Source organism: Bombina bombina, chromosome 3, assembly GCF_027579735.1.
Source record: "Bombina bombina isolate aBomBom1 chromosome 3, aBomBom1.pri, whole genome shotgun sequence".
Taxonomy (NCBI): domain Eukaryota; kingdom Metazoa; phylum Chordata; class Amphibia; order Anura; family Bombinatoridae; genus Bombina; species Bombina bombina.
In genome coordinates, this window is record NC_069501.1 from 697325986 (window position 1) to 697348182 (window position 22197).

Sequence of the window (22197 nt, forward strand, 5' to 3'; positions counted from 1 at the left end):
ATTGCTTACAATATTATATATGGAACATGTTTACATGTTTAAGACAGCTATTACTTTATATACAAGCAGAAATGTAACACTAAACATAAAAAATAATAAATTATCCTTTTAACATTCTTCATATTTTCTGTCACAATACGTACCAGACTGCTATAGCTAAATTAGACAACTGTCTTCTACATTATGAATGTCCCAAAAGGAGCATTTTGTTATATACTCACTTGTTGTTAGCAACAGGGTTCACATCTTCCGCTCTCACTTTGAAGAATTGTACAACATGAGGGCAGTGTGATATCTTAGAGGGCAAACTGAGTAAAGCTGTGCAGTAATCAGACAGCGTGTCCTGTCTGTTCTCTGTCGATCTTAAGCCATCAAACCACTTTGGAGCTAGAAAGACAAAATAGGTTGTCAGATTAATCCCTTAATATTGGCTCAAATATAGCATACAATAAAAAGCTACTACAATATGCTAGACTTAAAACATGTAAATATAAAAAGACTGTGCACATTTTGTTAATAGAAGTAAAAGGGAAAGTTGTTTAAAATTGCATGTTCTATCTTAATCATGAGAGTTTAATTTTGACTAATTTTTTTTAAAAGAGAAAAAGTAGAAAAGTAAGTAATCATCCAGGTTTCTTACTGATTTATTTTGCTGATTTCTAAAACATCCACCCTCAAAAGACTGAAATTCATCTGCACATCCCAACTTCTTGTTGGAATAAATTGTCAGATATCTCAAACTAAACACTCCTGCCCCCCGTTGTTCTAAGCTAGAGAATTACTTCCAGTTCTCTAAGGATCACATTATAGGGTGCTAGTTACAATATGCAGTCTTCATTTTTACACATTTTAAGGGAAACTTAACTGCAGTTTTAGCCTCTCCTCACTTTTTGCTTGTTTTGTTTTTTCTCTTAGTCTTATTTGTCAAAACTTAAAGGAAAGGAAAGGAAATGTCAAAATGGAAGTCTGCATGGTTGCATTTTAGTTTGCATTCTTGCAATATATTTCCATTAGCAAAATGCTTCTAGTAAACGTTATTACTATCTTTCTGCAGCATATGCATATATAGCAGTGAGTGCCTGTGCACAAGCATTCAAACACCACACCTTCTTAGAGAGTCATCAGTGGCTTTTATGACACAAACTACGTTTTTGCTGAGGCAATACACACTACAGACAGATTTCTGAGCAAGCATAGGGGTCGATTTATCAAAGGCTTCACAAGCCTTTCGACCCACTACGACTGCAGGTTCTCACAAGAGAACCTGCACGCCGTATTGAAAAGCAGCGGCTGCTTCCCTTATCTTATGCCACCTCTAAAGTGACGAAATTCAATCTCCACGGTCTAGTCCAACCGGGGAGATTGACAGCTCCTGCCCACGCGTGATTGGCTGTGCGCGGGCAGGGGGCGGAATTGCACGCGAGCACAAAATAGCGCTCGTGTGCAATCCTGAATTCCACCAGGGGAATTGAGCCCGCCAGAGGCGAGCTGCGGCAGACAGGGGCACGTATGTGCGCCCCTGTCCGCCTCAGCTTGATAAATCGCCCCCATAGTATTTGAATCGTGATCCTCTAGTCACATTTAGCATATGTGCATAAGACACTTAAACTGTAATACCGTAATTCTTTCTAGAAGCATTTTTGCTAATGAAAGTATAATGCTAAAATGCATATATTTAAAATTAGAATGCAAAAGTGCACATTTCAATTTGACATTTTTATCCTTTAACTACTTTTCATGAGAGCATACTGAAGTAGACCCAGGAATGTGCACACGTTCTACCTCAAACAATAAAGTTTCATTTTAACCCTTATGTCATTTTACGGCTCGATACACTAGGTAAGCTGCTGTAAAGGCTTTCTTACAGAAGGTTTATATCTAATTTTCCTAAATATGCTATTGTGAAATCTTTAGACAATATTTTAATACTGACTAATTGTAGGTAACCAGAGTGTTGTGAAAACACAATTTATAAAATGAAATTCCGCATGATGTGTTCTCATAAAAATATAAAGAAAGTAACAGCTGTCTTGTCTTGCTTATAAAGTAAATAGTCATAACAGTAAAGTTTCAGTTCTCATTTCCCCTTTCTTGTTTTAGGTTTGTTTTTGGTGTGTGTATGTGTTTTTTTTTTTGGAGGGGGGTATTGGCAGGGAATGTTATTTTTCATCTTTATTTGCTTCTTTAACAATAAAATGATTTTACTTCAGGACTATGTAACCAAAATGTTAGACCAACGTGGTGCAATAGATGTAGCTTATCAAGATTTCAGCAAAGCATTTGACATTGTCTCAAACAACAAACTCATAGGCCTCTAGTTATCAAGCCATCAACCGAAAATACGCTGGAATTCCGTAGTGTATTTGTGGCGAGGCTGATTCGCCATAGTTATCAAGCCCTACAGACCGGCAATAGTAGAATCTAGTGACATAACCTACGATCCGCCGGACTCAGTCCGACACAGATCGATGGTTACGTCACTACAGATGTTCTGAACGCAAGTTCGGCACTATCTGACAACTTTTGGAAGTTATCAAAGAACAACCAGGTACGCTTGCCACTATTCCAGGCCAGCGTACCTGGTGGCAGCGGATCCCATAGGAATCAATGGGAGACTGACAGTAGCGAGAGCTCATGTTTGCTGCTGCCCGATATCCCATTGATTCCTATGGGAGATGTCTACACCTAACACCCTAACATGTACCCTGAGTCTAAACACCCCTAATCTGTCCCCCCTTCACCGCCTCCACCTACTTTATACTTATTAACCCCTAAACCGCCGCTCCCGGACCCCGCCGCACCTAAATAAAATGTTTAACCCCTAAACCGCCGCTCCCGGACCCCACCGCAACGATAATAAATATATTAACCCCTAACCTGCCGCTCCCGGACCCCGCCGCCACCTACATTATACCTATTAACCCCTAATATGCCGCCCCCTATACCGCCGCCACCTACATAAAGTTATTAACCCCTATCCTGCCGATCCCGGACCCTGCCGCAAATAAATTAATTGTTTAATCCCTAAACCGCCGCATACGGAGCCCTCCGCCACCTACATTACATTTATCAACCCCTATCCTGCCCCCCCCTACAGTACATTGATTAACCCCTAATCTATCCCCCTACACTGCCGCCAATATATTAAATGAATTTAACCCTAAACCTAAGTCTAACCCTAGCACCCCCCTAACTTAAATATTATTTAAATTAATCTAAATAAATATTCCTATAATTAAATACTTACCTGTAAAATAAACCATAAGCTAGCTACAATATAACTATTAGTTACATTGTAGCTATTTTAGGGTTTATTTTTATTTTACAGGCAAGTTTGTATTCATTTTAACTAGGTACAATAGCTATTAAATAGTTATTAACTATTATATTTAATAACTACCTAGCTAAAATAAATACAAAATTACCTGTAAAACAAATCCTAACTTAAGTTACAATTACACCTAACACTACACTATCATTAAATAAATTAAATTAATTAACTACAATTACCTACAATTAAATAAAATTAACTAAAAATAACTAAACTACAAAAAATGCAGGTAAGTAGATATGTTGATAACTAGAGGCCATAAACTGTAATTCTTTGGACTAGACTCAAAAATTGTGAATTAGGTAGATGACAGAGTGTCTTAATAAATGGAGTTAGTTAGGTGAGGGAGCAGATACTAGCGGTGTTCCTCAGGCATCAGTTCTAGGGCCTGTTTATTAAACCCCCCAATATACTTAAAACTTTATATCATATCATTCTCTCATCTAAGCTACACATGTTTAGGTCATACTTCTACCTATACAATAAACATTCTGCTGGCTTTACTTGCTGCAATACTGTATTGTTTACCAAATTTTAAAAATCTGATCTTTTAAGTCATGTTCCTCTTTTGATAACGTCAGAAAACCTTAATTAAAGGGACACTAAACCCTAAAATGTTCTTTCATTATTCAGATAGAGAATACAAATTTAAACTACATTACAATTTACTTCTATTATTTATTTTGCTTTATTTTTTAAATATTCTAAGTTGAAGAAAAAGCAATGCACAAGGGTGAGCCAATCACCCCAGGCTTCTATCAGCAGCTACTGAGCCTATCTAGATATGCTTTTCAGCAAAGAATATCAAGATAATAAAACAAATAAGATAAAAGAAGTATATTAGAAAGTTGTTTAAAAATGCATGCTCTTTCAAAATCATGAAAGAAAAAATGCGGGTTTCATGTCCCTTTAAGTTTGCAACTAACCTTTGGATTTTTTAATTAATTTTGTTGAACTTTAGATTCCAGTCATACATCTAATCTTACAATTTTTTCATATCATTGCTCTGTTGATCTACTCCCCCCTGGAATATCAACTCTATTACACATTTTTGTATCATTTGCCAACAGACATACATCCCCCTAGAGCTTTGCTGATAAAAGGGATGGCAGTAAAAGAGCTGAATGCCCTTTTAAGGGCAATGCCCAAACAAATGCCCCTTTAGGGGCAATGGGTAGCTTAGGTTTTTTTAAGATAAGGGGGTTTACTGTTAGGGGGGTTTACTGTTAGGGTGGACTTTTTAGGTAAAAAAACTAATTGCTTCAGGCCATGCCCTACAAAAGGCCTTTTTAAGGGCTATTGGTAGTTTATTGTTAAGTTAGGGGGTGTTTTTATTTTGGTAGGGCTTTTTTTTATTTTAGAGGGCTATTAGATTAGGTGTAATTTTTATTATTTTGGATAATTTCGTTTTTTATTTTTTGTAATCTTAGTGTTTTTACCTATTTTTCGTAATTTTAGCGGTTTTTTTGTAGTTATATTTTTTAAATTTTTTCGTTTTAGGTTTATTTAAATTTTTAATTTAGGTTTTTTATTTTTTCATAGTGTTAGGTTTATTTAATCATGTAATTTAGGATTTTTAATTTGTTGTTTATTTTATTTTATTAGAAAAGTTATGTTAGGTTAATTTATAGTTTAATCTTAGTTTTTTTTAATTTCACAGGTAAGTTTTTATTTATTTTAAAATAGTTATGTTGTAACTTTTAATTTAAAGTTAGGGGGTGTTAGGTTTAGGGGTTAATAGTATAATTTAGTGTTTTGCAATGTGGGGGGCTAGCGGTTTAGAGGTTAATAAGTTTAATACTTTATTATAGTGTTGGAGATGTGGGGGGGCGGCGGTTTAGAGGATAATAGGTTTATATAGTGTTGGCGATGTGGGTGGGTGGCGGATTAGGGGTTAATTGGTTTATTTAATAGTTGCAATGTGGGGGGCTGGCGGTTTAGGGTTTAATAGGTTTATTTAGTGTCGGTGATGTCTGGAGGGGGCGGCGGATTAGGGGGTAATAACTTTATATAGTGACGGCTATGTCGGGGGGCGGCAGACTAGGGGTATTTAGACTAGGGGTTTATGTTAGGGTATTAGGTTTTAACGTAACTTTCTTTTCCCCATAGACACAGCGATCTCCATTTCGAGATCACAGGTGTTAGTTTTTTTCTGCCACTTTCTCCACATTGATGTCTTTGGGGGAAAGCGTGCACAAGCACGTAAAGTCAGGCCTTGGGTTTTGTGCGGTATGGAGCTTAACTCACCATACCGCACAAAAAGCGAAGGTTTTTCAGTAATTCGTAATGGCAGCGCTATGGAAAGTGTGATAACCCTCATCTTTTTTACGTTATTTACGCACCCGGTATAGTGCACAACTTGTAATCTTGCTGTATAGTAGGACGCCATACAATTTAGAGGACAGTTTGCAATGAGTACAAAAGGTTTACCTGGTAAGTGAGGTATAGTCCTTTGCTCTTTATTTATGTCACCAGACTCAATTGGGAACATTTCTTTTAATGCTTTCTAGATAAAAAAAAGGAAGTCAATATAACTGTTATTTAACTTAGCAAGTTAGTAACTATGAACAAAGCACTTCCCAACCTGCCACAAAATGACTTACTACTTCTATTTAACAAGAATAGGAATAATAAAAAGCATAGTAATGGTTAGAAGCAAAAGCACAAATGATGGTTCTTTATGTCTGGCTACCCTGTGTAATCCAGTTTTAAAATGCCCTGTTCTACTCTTAAAGGGACAGTATACACCAATGTTCATAAAACTGCAAAATAGACACTACTATAAAGAATAATATGCACAGATACTGATATAAAAATCCAGTATAAAATCTTTTCAAAACTTCCTTAGAAGCTCCCAGTTTAGCACTGTTGATGAGGTTAGGCTGAGATACCCAGTGAAAGGGGCTGGAAAATCAGGATGAGCAGACCCCCCTCTCCCTTTCCCTGCATATGAAAAGATAGATTATACAAACAGGAGCAAGCTTGAACCTGTAGATATCACTATACATCTAAAACTTTGGGACTTGGTTAGGAGTCTGAAAATCAGCAGATAGGCTATATAAATGGATCATCTGCAAAACATGTATGCAAAGAAAAATCTAGTGTACAATGTCCCTTTAACACATTTTAGTTTTGGGTGTATTGGTATATTTATTTTCTTCTGTATGTATTGTGTCCATAACTGTATACAGTATTTCAGATTAGACAACCAAACCTAATCTCATCAGAAATAATAATTCCTAAGTGTTGTTCCTCATTCACTTCTGTTGTTTACATACGTTTTAAAGGAACACTTAAAGGGACATGACATCCACATTTTTTCTTTCATGATTTAGAAAGAGAATGCAATTTTAAACATCTTTCTAATTTACTTATATTATCTCATTTGTTTTATTCTCTTGATATTCTTTGCTGAAAAGCATATCTAGATATGCTCAGTAACTGCTGATTGGTTGCTGTACATAGAAGCCTTGTGTGATTGGCTCACCATGTGCATTGCTTTTTCTTCAACTAAGGATATCTAAAAAAGGAAGCAAAATAAATAATAGAAGTAAATTGTAATGTTGTTTAAATTTATATTCTCTATCTGAATCATGAAAGAAAGATTTTGGGTTTAGTGGCCCTTTAACTCAATTTTTTTTCTTTCAGATAGAGCATGCAATTTTAAGTAACTTTCTAATTTACTCCTATTATCAAATTTTCTTTGTTCTCTTGCTATCTTTATTTGAAAGGCATCTAAGCTAAGGAGCCAGACAATTGTTGGTTCAGAACACTGGACGGCACTTGTTTATTGGTGCTGTCCAATCAGCAAGGACAACTCAGGTTGTGAACCAAAAATGGTCCGGCTTCTAAATTTACATTCTTGCTTTTCAAATAAAGATTGCAAGAGAATGAAAAAAAATGATAATAGGAGGAAATTAGGAAGTTGCTTAAAATTGCAGGCTCTATCTGAATCATGAAAGAAAAAATGTGGGTACAGTGTCCCTTTAAGTCTAAAATCCCCCTTTGTGATTCTTTTTTTCTTTTTTTTTAATCCAGATGTATTAACATTGCTATAAATATTTGCGTTATCTAAGGGGATATTCTAAAGACAAAAACATTAAAGGGACAGTCAACACCAAAATTGTTATTGTTTAAAAATATAGATAACGCCTTTACTACCCATTCCCCAGCTTTGCACAACCAACATTGTTATATTAAAGGGACATTAAACACTTTGAGATGTGATTTAAAATGATAAATTGTATATATAAAACAACTCTGCAATATACTTTCATTATTTATTTTGTCCTCTTTGCCTGTAATTCCATTCTGAAATTGTGAGCTTTTCAGTTCCTGTTAGAAATGGAAGTGCAGAACACTGTTAAATCCAGCACAACCATTGGCTGCACACTCTAGTGACCTATTTATAACGGTCTCTAATTGGCCACAGCAGAGAAGGTAACACAAGTTACAACATGGCAGCTCCCAGTGTTTTATAGACACTAAAACTTTACACTTATTTTGTCACTTTTTAAACAACTAATGAAACTTTAAAAAATACATCTGCATGTTAGTCATGGACTAATCTTTTCTTTGAATGCATCATTCTATCTAGCATGTATTTAGTGTTTAATGTTCCTTTAATATCTTTTATAAATTCTAAACCTCTAAATTTCTGCCTGATTCTAAGCCATTGCAGACAGCCTCTTATCACATGTTTTTTTGTTTGCTTTTCATAACAATAGATTGCTAGTTCATGTTTGCCATATAGATAACATTGTTCTCTCTCCTGTGGAGTTGTCTGACATTGCACTAATTGGCTAAAATGCAAGTCAATAGATAATAAATAAAATGTCATGTGATCAAGGGCTGTCAGAAGATGGTTAGATACAAGATAATCACAAAGGTTAAAAGTATATTAATATAACCGTGCTGGCTGTGCAAAACTGAGGAATGGGTAATAAAGGAATTTTCTATCTTTTTAAACAATAAAAATTTGGAATAGACTGTCCCTTTAAATAATAGTGTCAGGAAAAGGATGAACCTTTTTTTCATTTGGATGTACACAGTATAAGAATTAGATACTATTGTAAAAGATTGTGAGTGATTTCCAAACATCTTATGTGGGTGTCTAAATGCTGGTTATTAGTCATTAATTTTACAGGTATTTAATCATGACTGAATGATGGTGATTAAAGAGAGATAAACGAGTAAAAAAGAAGGTGTTGGAGCAGATTTCAACTTTTTTCACCTTGAACCCCTTTTACATTTTTGTGACCTCCATTATTATAATGTAGTCCAAAACAAACCCCTTGTCAGACGAGTATACAATTTTTTTTATATGCATCATTATAACACAAGTGTGGGGATTATTAGCAAAAATAAGTCAATTCAACTTTCATGGCTATTGCTAACTACTAATGGTAGCCTCGTTAACTCCATGTACTTTCCATGTAGGGTTCTACAACATATGTGGTGATGTGCAACACCCTCGCACTGTTTGTGCTCAGTATGATTCTGTAGCGATGTTCACGTGAAACAAGGCAGCTCCGCTTGAACCCAGTGTGAAGGGCAATCTACACAAATTATAAAACAAAAAGAGGGTGCCTCATAGTGTGGTATGTCCCATATGGGTCAAAAGGTATGGATTGTGAATAGGCTTACCAGATAAGGTTGCACCATGCTATGACCGGTGCTAGCAAGCAGGCTAGCACTTTGCAGTGGCTAGTACACTGATCGGGGTATCCCCGGCGTGATTCTCGTCTGGAATCCAAAACTAACCAGGTTCCGATGAAACTGGAAACACTCTTTGTGCCCTCTGGTGAGGTAAATGGATGGATAAAAACAAAAGGACAACTTCCGATGTTTTAAAAAGGTAAAAGAACACTTTATTCTTTACAGCAATGCGTTTCTCAACAAGCTGGTCGTTTCTTCAGGCAAAAAAACGAATAAAAAGCATCTCAATTAGTAACATTATATACACTTGTAACAAGTAAAAACGGAAGTTGTCACATAAAAGAAGAACCAATGGTAATGGTAGTGTGAAAGGCAAGGAATACTCTTGTTTGTGTTGTAGCACAGGTTTAAAATGTTAAATACGGATTACTAAAGATGATGTATACCTTCTAAAAAAAACTCTTATAAAAATAATAAAAAACTAATTCACACATTAGCAAAAGAGCACCAATGGTCAATCTTTTCCTCTCTGTTTGAACTCATCTCTCAAAGTTAAATATCTACACCCTGTTCCAAATTATTATGCAAATTCTATTTCAGTGTCACAAAGATTATTATTTTTTTTTTCAGTTTAACTCATGGATGGCATTGTGTCTCAGGGCTCTTTTGATCACGAAAACAATCTCGGACACCTGTGATTGCCAGGTGAGCCCAATTAAAGGAAAAACTACTAAAGGAGGGTGTTCCACATTATTAAGCAGAGCACCATTTTCAAGCAATATGGGGAAGAAAAAGGATCTCTCTGCTGCCGAAAAGAGTGAAATAGTTCAATGCCTTGGACGAGGTATGAAAACATTAGATATTTCACGAAAACTTAAGCGTGATCATCGCACTATTAAGAGATTTGTGGCTGATTCAGAGCACAGACGCGTTCGTGCAGATAAAGGCACATTGAGAAAGATTTCTGCCAGATCCATGCATCGGATCAAGAGAGCAGCTGCTAAAATACCATTACATAGCAGCAAACAGATATTTGAAGATGCTGGTGCCTCTGGAGTCCCACGGACATCAAGGTGTAGAGTCCTCCAGAGTCTTGCAACTGTGCATAAACCTTCCATTCGGCCACCAATAACCAATGCTCACAAGAACAAACGGCTGCATTTGGTGCCGTGCAACCCTGGATGGTCCAGATGGATGGAGTAGTGGATGGTTGGTGGACGGCCACCCTGTTCCAACAAGGCTGCGACGTCAGCAAGGCGGTGGTGGAGTCATGTTTTGGGCCAGAATCATGGGAAGAGAGCTGGTTGGCCCCTTTAGGGTCCCGGAAGGTGTAAAGATGACCTCTGCAAAGTATGTGGAGTTCCTGACTGACCACTTCCTTCCCTGGTACAGAAGGAAGAACTATGCTTTCCGTAATAAAATCATCTTCATGCATGACAATGCACCATCTCATGCTGCAAAGAATACCTCTGCATCAATGGCTGCTATGGGGATAAAAGTAGAGAAAGTCATGGTGTGGCCTCCATCCTCCCCTGACCTCAATCCTATTGAGAACCTTTGGAGCATCCTCAAGCAAAAGATCTATGAGGGTGGGAGGCAGTTTACATCCAAACAGCAGCTCTGGGAGGCTATTCTGACATCTTGCAAACAAATTCAAGCAGAAACTGTCCAAAAACTCACAAGTTCAATGGATGCAAGACTTGTGAAGCTGCTATCAAATAAGGGGTCCTATGTTAAAATGTAACGTGACCTGTTAAAATGTTTAAAAAGTTAAAATGTTGTTCAAAGTTTGATTGAAATAGCTTTTGATTTCAGTAAATATGCTGCAAACACAACAAATGACAATTTTCAGTTCTTTACAACCTATACAGTGCTTTGAAACTTACTGTGCGTAATAATTTGGAACAGAGCATTGTAAGTTTTTTATTTAAAAAAAAAATACTGTTATCATTAGGAGGTTTGTTCAATAAAATTTGAATTGTACTCTTAATAGTTGATAACATGAGAATTATGCGGACTGTTGTTTACATCAATTATTTAGGTAAATGAGAAAGATATCATTGGCATAATAATTTGTAACAGGGTGTATATTGCGATTTAACCAAAAGATACAAAGTGTGTTTGAACTTTTGTTTTTGGAGTGTGTATATGTGTATATACAAGCGAGGAGCAACGTTGCATGTCAAAGTGTGACAAAGGAAAAAAAAAGAGAAAAAAAAGGATATTGTGTTTTTAAAAATATGCATATGTATATGTACACATGAAAATCGCAACATTGCATCTTCAAGGCTGATACCATAAATAAATCCAAAGACTAAAAATAAATAAGCAAATGGGATGTGTGTGATTGGTTCAAGCGGACCAAGAGACATAGTGAATGTATGAATATGAACGTTATTATGCTGAATAGTTTAAACGACATCTTGAATTCAGAAATAAATTGGACCTTGAAAAAGAAATGTGGTCTGTGATGCCGAAATTAGGGTGAATGCTGACTGTATGAAAACATAAGCAAAAATGGTGTATATATATAACCACCATATTGACCACCATAATGAACCTGTTTAGTTTTGGATACCAGCCAAGAATCACGCCGGGGATACCCCGATCAGTGTACTAGCCACTGCAAAGTGCTAGCCTGCTTGCTGGCACCGGTCATAGCACAGTGCAACCTTATCTGGTAAGCCTATTCACAATCCATACCTTTTGACCCATATGGGACATACCACACTATGAGGCGCCCTCTTTTTGTTTTATCAAAATTTGCTATGTGCCTACAGAATACAGAAAAAAGTTACTCTCATACACACACACACAGATACTAATAAATGCACATACTTACTCACTCATACACACACTCATTCACACATAAACAAATACACATATACACCTACTCACACATATAAACACACTCATAAATAAACACACATACTCATTCATACATACACATACATTCACTTACATACACAAACACACACTCACACATATACAGATACACATATACACACGCTCATACATACATACACATACACTTCCATACACATACACACACAGATACTAATAAATACACACACTTACTCACTCATACATACACACGCTCATTCACACATATACAGATACACATATACACACGCTCATACATACATACACATACACTCCCATACACATACACACACAGATACTAATAAATACACACACTTACTCACTCATGCATACACACGCTTATTCACACATATACAGATACGCATATGCACACACTCACACATATAAACACACTCATAAATAAACACACATACTCATTCATACATACACATGCATTCACTTACATACACAAACACACACTCACACATATACAGATACACATATACACACGCTCATACATACATACACATACACTTCCATACACATACACACACAGATACTAATAAATACACACACTTACTCACTCATACATACACACGCACATTCACACATATACAGATACGCATATGCACACACTCACAGTAGTGGATCTACTGAACAGAGGGCCCTGGTGCACAAAAATGTTAGGGCCCGCCCAAAGGTAACTCAGTAGTAAGCAATAGTAATAATATACATGGTGCTCTGTATAATGATTCTAAGGATAGACAGAGAAGAAGGACCTGCTACCTGAACTAATAAATGGCTCCTCTCTCAGAATTAGAATTGTATGTGTGCAATTCTAATGCAGAGGAGCCATTTATTAGTTCAGGTAGCAGGTCCTTCTTCTCTGTCTATCCTTAGAATCATTATACAGAGCACCATGTATATTATTACTATTGCTTACTACTGAGTTACCTTTCTGCACACGCCTATGAATATAGATTGGCTGCTATGGGCCCCTCCCATCCTTGGGCCCTGGTGCAACCGCACCTGCTGCACCGATGGTAGTTCTTTTCAAGCACACTCACACATATAAACACAATCATAAATAAACACACATACTCACTCATACACACACACATATATACAGATACACATATACACACACTCATACATACATACACTCACATATACACACATGCACACAAACACACATGTATTATACATGCACATGCATATACAATACACATACATTCACTTACACACACAAACACACATGTATTATACACACACATGCATATACAATACACATACATTCACTTACACACATAAACACACATGTATTATACATGCACATGCATATACAATACACATACATTCACTTACATACATAAACACACATGTATTATACACGCACATGCATATACAATACACATACATACATAAACACACATGTATTATACACGCACATGCATATACAATACACATACATTCACTTACACACATAAACACACATGTATTATACACACACATGCATATACAATACACATACATTCACTTACATACATAAACACACATGTATTATACACGCACATGCATATACAATACACATACATTCACTTACACACATAAACACACATGTATTATACACGCACATGCATATACAATACACATACATTCACTTACACACATAAACACACATGTATTATACACGCACATGCATATACAATACACATACATTCACTTACATACATAAACACACATGTATTATACACGCACATGCATATACAATACACATACATTCACTTACACACATAAACACACATGTATTATACACGCACATGCATATACAATACACATACATTCACTTACACACATAAACACACATGTATTATACATGCACATGCATATACAATACACATACATTCACTTACACACATAAACACACATGTATTATACACGCACATGCATATACAATACACATACATTCACTTACACATATAAACACACATGTATTATACACGCACATGCATATACAATAAACATACATTCACTTACATAAACACACATGTATTATACACGCACATGCATATACAATACACATACATAAACATACATGTATTATACACGCACATGCATATACAATACACATACATAAACATACATGTATTATACACGCACATGAATATACATACACACACCAAGGGTTTCCCATGGCATTAATATAGATACTTTTATCTGTATTAATGTCCCCTTATGAACTAGGTTGTATGAAGAGTTGAAGACATTTACCCAAACAAAATGTACATTTGAAGAACAAGCAGAGCTCAACAGCAAACTCCTCTTGTTTTCTGCCTTAATTGCTTTACTGCTGGTGTATGGTTAGTAATTGAAACTTAGCCTACAATTGTACCAAGGACTCCTCTCCTGTCTCTTATTGCACAGTACATTATCAAATCTTTTGGGGACCCCCAACATTTTTTAAGTGACCCCGTAAGTTCATGCCCCCAATTTTAGAGCATTTTATTATTGCACTATTGCCCACACATAACTAGGTGTTTAATTCTTTTCACATAGTTAAAACCAACTGGATCCTATCTGAACACATCTGGTTAGCCAATGTCAAAGAGACATAATTGTGTAGCTACCATCACTAGCTATCTCCTAGTAGTGCATTGTTGCTCCTGAGCCTATGTAAGTATTCTTTACAACAAAGCATACCATGAGAATAATGTATATTTCATAAAAGAAGTTAAAGGGACAGTATCTTAAAATTGTATTCTCTGTCTGAATCATGAACATTTAATTTAAGTGTTAAGTTGGAAATGGTGTGATGTCTGTGCCACAATTCTAACCCCGTTTATATATCCTTGAGTTCAGTCCATTTGCAATGCAGCAGCTTATAAACTGGTTCATTGAGTAGGACAGTGTTAAATTAGAGAGATGATCTCTGCAGTTAAGGGCCATTAAATACAGTAGACTTGCATAATTAACAAGTACATAACAAAAAGACAATGCAATAACACTCTAAATTTCAAATAAACAGTAGATTTTTTTCACCTTGGCCGTCCCCTGTATCATGTGACAGCTATTAGCCAATGACAGACTAGTATACGTATACACTGTGAACTTGTGCACATGCTCAGTAGGAGCTGGTGCCTCAGAAAGTGTTCATACAAAAAACTGTATGTAACTAAATTTGAAAGTCTCTTAAAATTGCGTTCAGTGGGCTCTATTTATCAAGGTCTAGCGAACCTGATCTGACACTGCGGATCAGGTCCGCCAGACCTCGCTGAATACGGCGAGCAATACGCTCACCGTATTCAGCATTGCACCAGCAGCTCACAAGAGCTGCTGGTGCAACGCCACCCCCTGCAGATTCGCGGCCAATGGGCCGCCAGCAGGGGGGTGTCAATCAACCCGATCGTACTTGATCCGGTTGATTTCCCGCGATGTCTGTCCGCCTGCTCAGAGCAGGCAGACAGGTTATGGAGCAGCGGTCTTTGTGACCCCTGCTTCATAACTGCTGTTTCTGGCGAGCCTGCAGGCTCGCCAGAAACACGGGGCATCAAGCTCCATACGTAGTTTGATAAATATGCCCCTCTATCTCAATAATGAAAGTTTAATTTTGACTTTAGACTTGAATCTATTGACTTATATAGTTTTACTTTTAGATGATGCCAATAAAACATCACTATTTGTAAAATAAAGTGACGTATAGATGTGAGAGAGACCTCTACAATCATTATGCAATCTGATGGGGTACTTTTCAGTTTAAAAAGATTTTCTAATCTGATAGTTTACTCATTAAATAAATATCTTTTTTACATCTCTCTGTGACTCCACAATTTCATTTCCCATGAATTAATACATTATTGAAAATGAAAAAAGCTTACAATATACATTCAGTATTTATTTTTTATACTTTTACTGCCAAGGTATTACACAAATATAAAGTCAGCTTTGAGAAACAATGCACCATTGGGATATAGCTGAACACCTCTGGTGAGACAATGAGCCTACTTTAGGTATGCTTTTTAACAAAGTATAACAAGAGAGTAAACAAGAGAGTAAATTTGCTAAAGAAATCATTTTAAAAGAGCCCTTTATTACTCCATATCAGGGTCCAGGAAAAAATAAATACATTTGGGCTTACAATCAACCCTTAAAGGGAAAGTCTACTACTTTTTATTGTTTAAAAAGATAGATAATCCCTTTATTACCCATTCCCCAGTTTTGCATAACCAACACTGTTATATTAATATACTTTTTACCTCTGTGATCAGACTGCCCTGTTATTTCAGTTCTTTTGACAGACTTGCAATAAAGTCAATCAATACTGAATCATAGGTAAATTCACAGGAGTGAGCACAATGTTATCTATATGGCACACATGAACTAGCACTGTCTAGCTGTGAACAGCTATTCAAATGCACTGAGATAAGAGGCGGCCTTCAAGGGCTTAGCAATTAGCATATGAGCTTACCTAAGTTTAGCTTTCAACAAAGAATACCAAGAGACAAAGTAAATTTGATTATATAAGTAAATTAGAAAGTTGCTTAAAATTGCATGCCCTAAAAAAAAAAAAAAATTGCATGCCCTAAAAAAAAATAAAAAATTGCATGCCCTAAAAAAAAATAAAAAATTGCATGCCCTATTTGAATCATGAAAGTTTAATTTTGACTAGACTGTCCCTTTCATGATGATCAAGGGCTGATTTTAGGCACGTAACTTTGTTTTGTTCCTGAACCTGATATGGGGCAATAAAGGTTCATTTTTAAACAAATTTCTTTACTGATATTTGCAATGGCTAATCCAAGATTCTATGCCCTTTATACTAAAAGTGTGTGCTGTTTAATCAAGATTTAATTAAACAAAGTAAGGGCTAGATTACAAGCAGAGCGCTATTTTAATGTGCGCTCGTAAATGTTAAATAAGCAGCCATTAAAAGTGACTGGTTAATGTTGCCACAAGCTTGTGCTTAGTTCTCTAGTTAATAAAAAAAAATGTGCCCCAGTTTCTCCCCAAATAAAGTGGACAGTAGTTCAATGTAAAATAAAAATATTAGCATTTTTTTTTTTTAAAATAAAAACTGCACAAATCAGTTATAAGGGGTTATGGTAAAGGAATATGGGGTGTTTGGAAAAAAATACAGCACTGAAGTATCTTTTACATTGCGGTCTATGGGTGTTTTTACTATAAATATAATTGTATATGCTTATATACATATATGTTTATGTGTTAATATACTGTATGTATATACAAAGATACACACATAAATATATATGTATATTTTCATATACATATATATTTATTTTTTGATGCCCAACACTGCGGGCATTGCCCTCTGCGCTGTGCTAGGTGGTTTGCCGTGTCCCACAGCATTGGAGCCTATGGAAGCACGCTCTCTTTATGTGCCCTGGTATTACTGAGTAGAGTGCAAATATTGCGCTTGTGAAAGCGCAAGTTTGCACTCCACTCGTAATCTAGGCCTAAATTTGATAATATTAGTAAAATAAAAAGTCCCTTAAATTGCATGCTCTATCTAAATCATAAAAGTTTAATTTTAACTTTTATGTGTCTTTAAAATAACAATAACAAGCAAATAAAAAATAGTTTGATTAAAATAATAGCATTAAAAAACATACGCATTGTTGTGCGGAAAAAGTAGAAAACAGAAAAAAAACTTACATGGAATTCATAAATCTCAGTGAATTTTCTGTAAACCATCTTTTCTGTAAGATCATTCCATTTTACCAAGAACATGTAAACCTAAGAATAAAAAAACAGATTTAAATAAACAGTCTACTCCAGAATTGTGTTTGTTTAAAAAGATAGATAATCCCTTTATTACTTATTCAACAGTTTTGTATAACCAACACTTTTATAGTAATATACTTTTTACCTCTGTGATAACCTTGTATCTATGCCTCCACAGACTGCCCCCTTATTTCAGTTCTTTTGACAGACTTGCATTTTAGCCAACCAGTACCCTATCATAAGTAAATCCACGTGTGTGGGCACAAAGTTATCTATATGGCACACACAAACTAATGCCCTCTAGCTGTGAAAGACTGTAAATGCATTCAGATAAGAAACGACCTTCAAGGGCTGAGAAATTAGAATATGAGCATGGTATTCAACTAAGAATACCAAGATAACAAAGCAAATTTGATGATAAAAATCAATTGGAAAGTTGTTTAAAATGACATGTCCTATTGGAATCATGAAAGTTTAATTTTGACTAGACTGTCTTTAAAACAGGCAATATTCATGTGTAAAAGAGAATCAGGGAATAACAGCTTGTTAGGCTTGACTGTTTTACAATAGCAATAAGAAAGCCAAAAGGGGTCCAGTATTATTAGCATCAATTACAGCTGGTATATTAACCATGACAACAACTACTTACTAAGAAAATACATTGAACTTCATTAGAAAATATTGCAGTTATATTAATAAGGTCTCATTTTTTAAAATAAAAATATAAACTATCCTGTAAGTGTAGGGGTGTCCATAGGTAGTTTCTTACTGTGTGTGCATAATTATCTATACGAGCCAAACGGAATAAAAATAATATAATAATAAAAAATAATATAAAATACTTTTTTCTAAGCATTATAGCCGTGTTGAAATTAATTTCAGGCATTATAAAACTGCTGGGTATTTAATTGGTGACAAAAATTTGAGAAGTTACAAAATGACCTATTACTCTCAACTGTGACTTAAATATGATCTAGCGATACATTATATATACAATTATTATCAAAGTACTTATGTCCTAATCAGTCCATTTGCTAAATTCATTTTCAGAGATTATAGATTTATAAGGTCGAAATAATTGACAAATAGCACAAAAATCATATATTTCTAGATGCAAATGATTAACTTATATTGTCAATGTAAATGTTTTTCTCCAAAATAAAAAAAAAGTATTTCCTACTCACATAGTGTTGGCTTGGGTAGAATCTTTTCTCAAAGCCCAGCAGCTGCACGTGCCTGATGTAAGGCTCTCCCATTGCTGTAAGAGATTTAATCCTCGCTGATTGTCTGTGGATCTTCTTAGAGGTTGTCTGTGAATCTTCTTGGCTTCTGTCTTTTGAGTTTCCAGATGACCTGGGATCACTAGGTTTTGTGACTTTCTTTTAACTGAGCATTACTAGGGCTGCTTCTCCTTTCTATACACAGTATCAGAGGTGGAGCAAGAACCTGAGTAGTTCTGGGCTCTGATTGGTCAATTTATGTTGTAATATTGCAATTAACTATTAGTAGTTATTGTGGCAGAGATATACCGAATTGGTTTTGGAAATGATAAAAGCACAATAGAATAATTGAATACACTGGTGTATATTATAAAAGCATTATTAATATTTATATTTGAGGGGAAAGTTCCCTTTAGTGGGGAAAAACTTTCTCCAACCAATCTCAAGCACATATTGCTTTCTTTTTCTGTCCTCAGTGCATTGTCTTAAACTGAGAGATTACTATATTGTGTCAGTTCTGCAATGTGTGGGACAAGCGTGGCCAGGGGTACATTTATTGTGCAATTCATATGATGACATGGGAAGTTTGTGTTTGTGTGTTGTACTATTATGCTAGAGAAATTTTTTTAACTGTGTAAGTACAGGGGAAGGCTGCAGTATTTCTGTCCTCTGTATTGTTTTTTTGTGTGTATCTAAAAGACAAGTTTGCAGAAGGTGTGTCACTCTTCCTATTCTACGCTCTGTGTGCATGTATTGTATCAGGATTGTAAAACCTCTTCTCTGGAAATTTTCAGTAGAGCATTTAAAGGGACATTAAACACTTTGAGATTGTAATATAAAATGATAAACTGTATAAATAAAAATAACTCTGCATTATACTTTCATTATTTATTTTGTCCCCTTTTCTTGTAATTCCATTCTGAAATTGTGAGCTTTTCAGTTCCTGTTAGAAATGGAAGTGCAGAACACTGTTATATTCCACACAGCCATTGGCTGCACACTCAAGTGACCTATTTATAACTGTCCCTAACTGGCCACAGCAGAGAATGTAAACTTAGTTACAACATGGCAGCTCTCATTGTTTTATAGACACTAAAACTTTACACTTATTTTGTCAATATTAAACAACTAATGAAACTTTAAAAAATACATCTACATGTTATTCTCAGACTAATCTTTTCTTTGAATGCTTCATTCTATCTAGCACTTATTTAGTGTTCAATGTCCCTTTAATAATAAAACTGCATTATGCACTGATATATGATACAAAACCAGATGTACATACATACACGATCACCTCCCATTTTGCTTTTCTATATCCCCACACAAACCCCTCTAAATAAATTAGAGGGGGAGATAGGGGCTTTGTAGTAACCCCCAAACAGCTAGAAATCACTTTGTTTCCAGTAGGGAAGGTGATCAACATTTTTAACAGTTATCAGCTGCATCCCAGGGGGCAAGTGATCCCTCATTTGAAAAAGGGGAGTATGTCCTTTCAAATGATGGGTTACTTCTCCATCTAGCCCAAACAGTGGTGGAGATAGGGGACATTTTTACAGTGATCACCTGCAACATTCAGAGTCATGTGACACCCTGGCGTACTATCGCTAACTGATAGCCTTGCAGAGGCTATAGAGTTGGCATATTCTGGAGTTAACATATTCTGTTACCTGTGGCAAATACATGTGAATATTCTGTACCTGTGGATACAACCATTGATAGCTTAGTAAAGCTATTCCAGAGTGGTGACATGTCCCAATAGCAGTGGGTGGGCTCACTTGCATCCATGTATGCGTCAGCGCAGGAGGAACTGCAACTATGCTCTGCAATAGGGGATTATTAAATGTAATGGTTGTGATGCCAGTTCTTTTCTTTTTATCCAAATACTGAGATGAAGCTGGAGTGAGAAGCTGATTTGATTGAGACATCTGATTTTACGGGTGACGTAAAAGCTTGTTAGATCTCATGAAAAAATAGCTGTATTTTTAAGAGGACAATGACTGGCTTATTGAGTTCTCATATCACCAGGCTAATCAAGTTTTGTCTTTATGATTTCTGTTTTTGGGTCAAAGAATGGACTTTCTCTACACTGTATACAGGACTGATATTCTGTTGAAGAAATATGGTTTGGGCTGAATTATTTGTTATTGTTTATACATATGTATGTATAAACACATATATACACATATAAATTTATTTTAATAATAAACATATTTTATAGTTATATATATATATATATATATATATATATATATATATATATATATAATTGTAATACTATATATTATTGTTTTACATGTGTTTTGCTATACTTTTTTCTTAACACTTTACTTCAGATCTAAAGTCACAGTAACTTTCAACTTGTAATATCAGCAATGTTCTATTAATTGAAAGTATACAGCAGTGATAAACATTTTCTGGGTATTCAGTTTTACCATGGATTTATAATACCAGATTGTGTACTAATCTTGGCTATCAATAGCCCACCTCTTGTAATCTAGGCCTGTGTGTGTGTGTGTGTGTGTGTGTGTGTGTGTGAATTTTCTTTTACAGATTACAAAATGTCTAATTGCTTTGCTAGAGATTGCTCGAGCAGATTTATTCCTAACTTTTATTTACTTGTTTTCCCAAGTAACTCTTATAGGATAAGACAATAATAATTACAGTGGACAATGGGCTCCATTTAAGAATCTATGAAGGTAGCCTCAGATCGTCTTTGCATGTGCGAGCCTGCAGCCGAGAGTTAAGCAGCAGCAGTCATCAGACCGCTGCTTCTTAATCTTCTTCACCAACTAAAGTAGTGTTTCTAAACCCCCCAGACTTCTATGTCCGGGGAGATTGACAGCAGGGGGCGGTGTTGCACACACAGCGAAATGTGCAATGACAAATGCGGGCAATGTATTGCTGCCCATTAGCCGCAATGCCAGATGAAGGCCCTTCTTAAATGGAGCCCAATACATTAGCAACCTCGAGCATTACAAATATAGGGTGTGTTATTTATTTTCCATGAAAAGAATTACTACATTAATGGTGTTAGGAAATATATATAAAAAAACTACCCATATTTGACTTCTGGTTGAAAGGCATACTGAAGGATTGCACCTAGTCTGCAGCTTTGAATTATTTCTGAAGGGGGAAAATAATTACCTAATGCAAAAATGAAAGAATAAATATTAAACAATTTACAAAACAATTATTCATTAGAATATTCATTTCATTAACTCAACTACAGAAAATTGGAGCAAATATATTGCAGCAAAAGGTGAGAGAGAAATCCTTTTAAAGTAGCAAACTTTACAAAAAAAGGAAATTAAAATTAAAGGCATTTGTTATTGGCAAGGTAAAAAAAAATAGAAATAAGAGACACAAATAGTATTGCTGTAGCAG

At 35.6% G+C, this 22197-nt stretch overlaps 1 protein-coding gene across 1 annotated transcript in view; it reads right to left on the reverse strand.

The window, feature by feature from the left end:
• Nucleotides 1-19114, reverse strand: part of NCF1 (neutrophil cytosolic factor 1) — a 49806-nt gene extending 30692 nt beyond the window's left edge. The window contains exons 1-4 of the mRNA XM_053707476.1: nt 18775-19114; nt 17522-17602; nt 5762-5837; nt 222-387 (exon numbers count right to left, since the gene is read on the reverse strand). Of these exons, the coding sequence (XP_053563451.1) occupies nt 222-387; nt 5762-5837; nt 17522-17602; nt 18775-18846 (395 nt within the window). The 5' untranslated portion in view covers nt 18847-19114. The remainder of the gene's footprint in view (nt 1-221; nt 388-5761; nt 5838-17521; nt 17603-18774) is intronic.
• Nucleotides 19115-22197: the final 3083 nt, after the last annotated feature.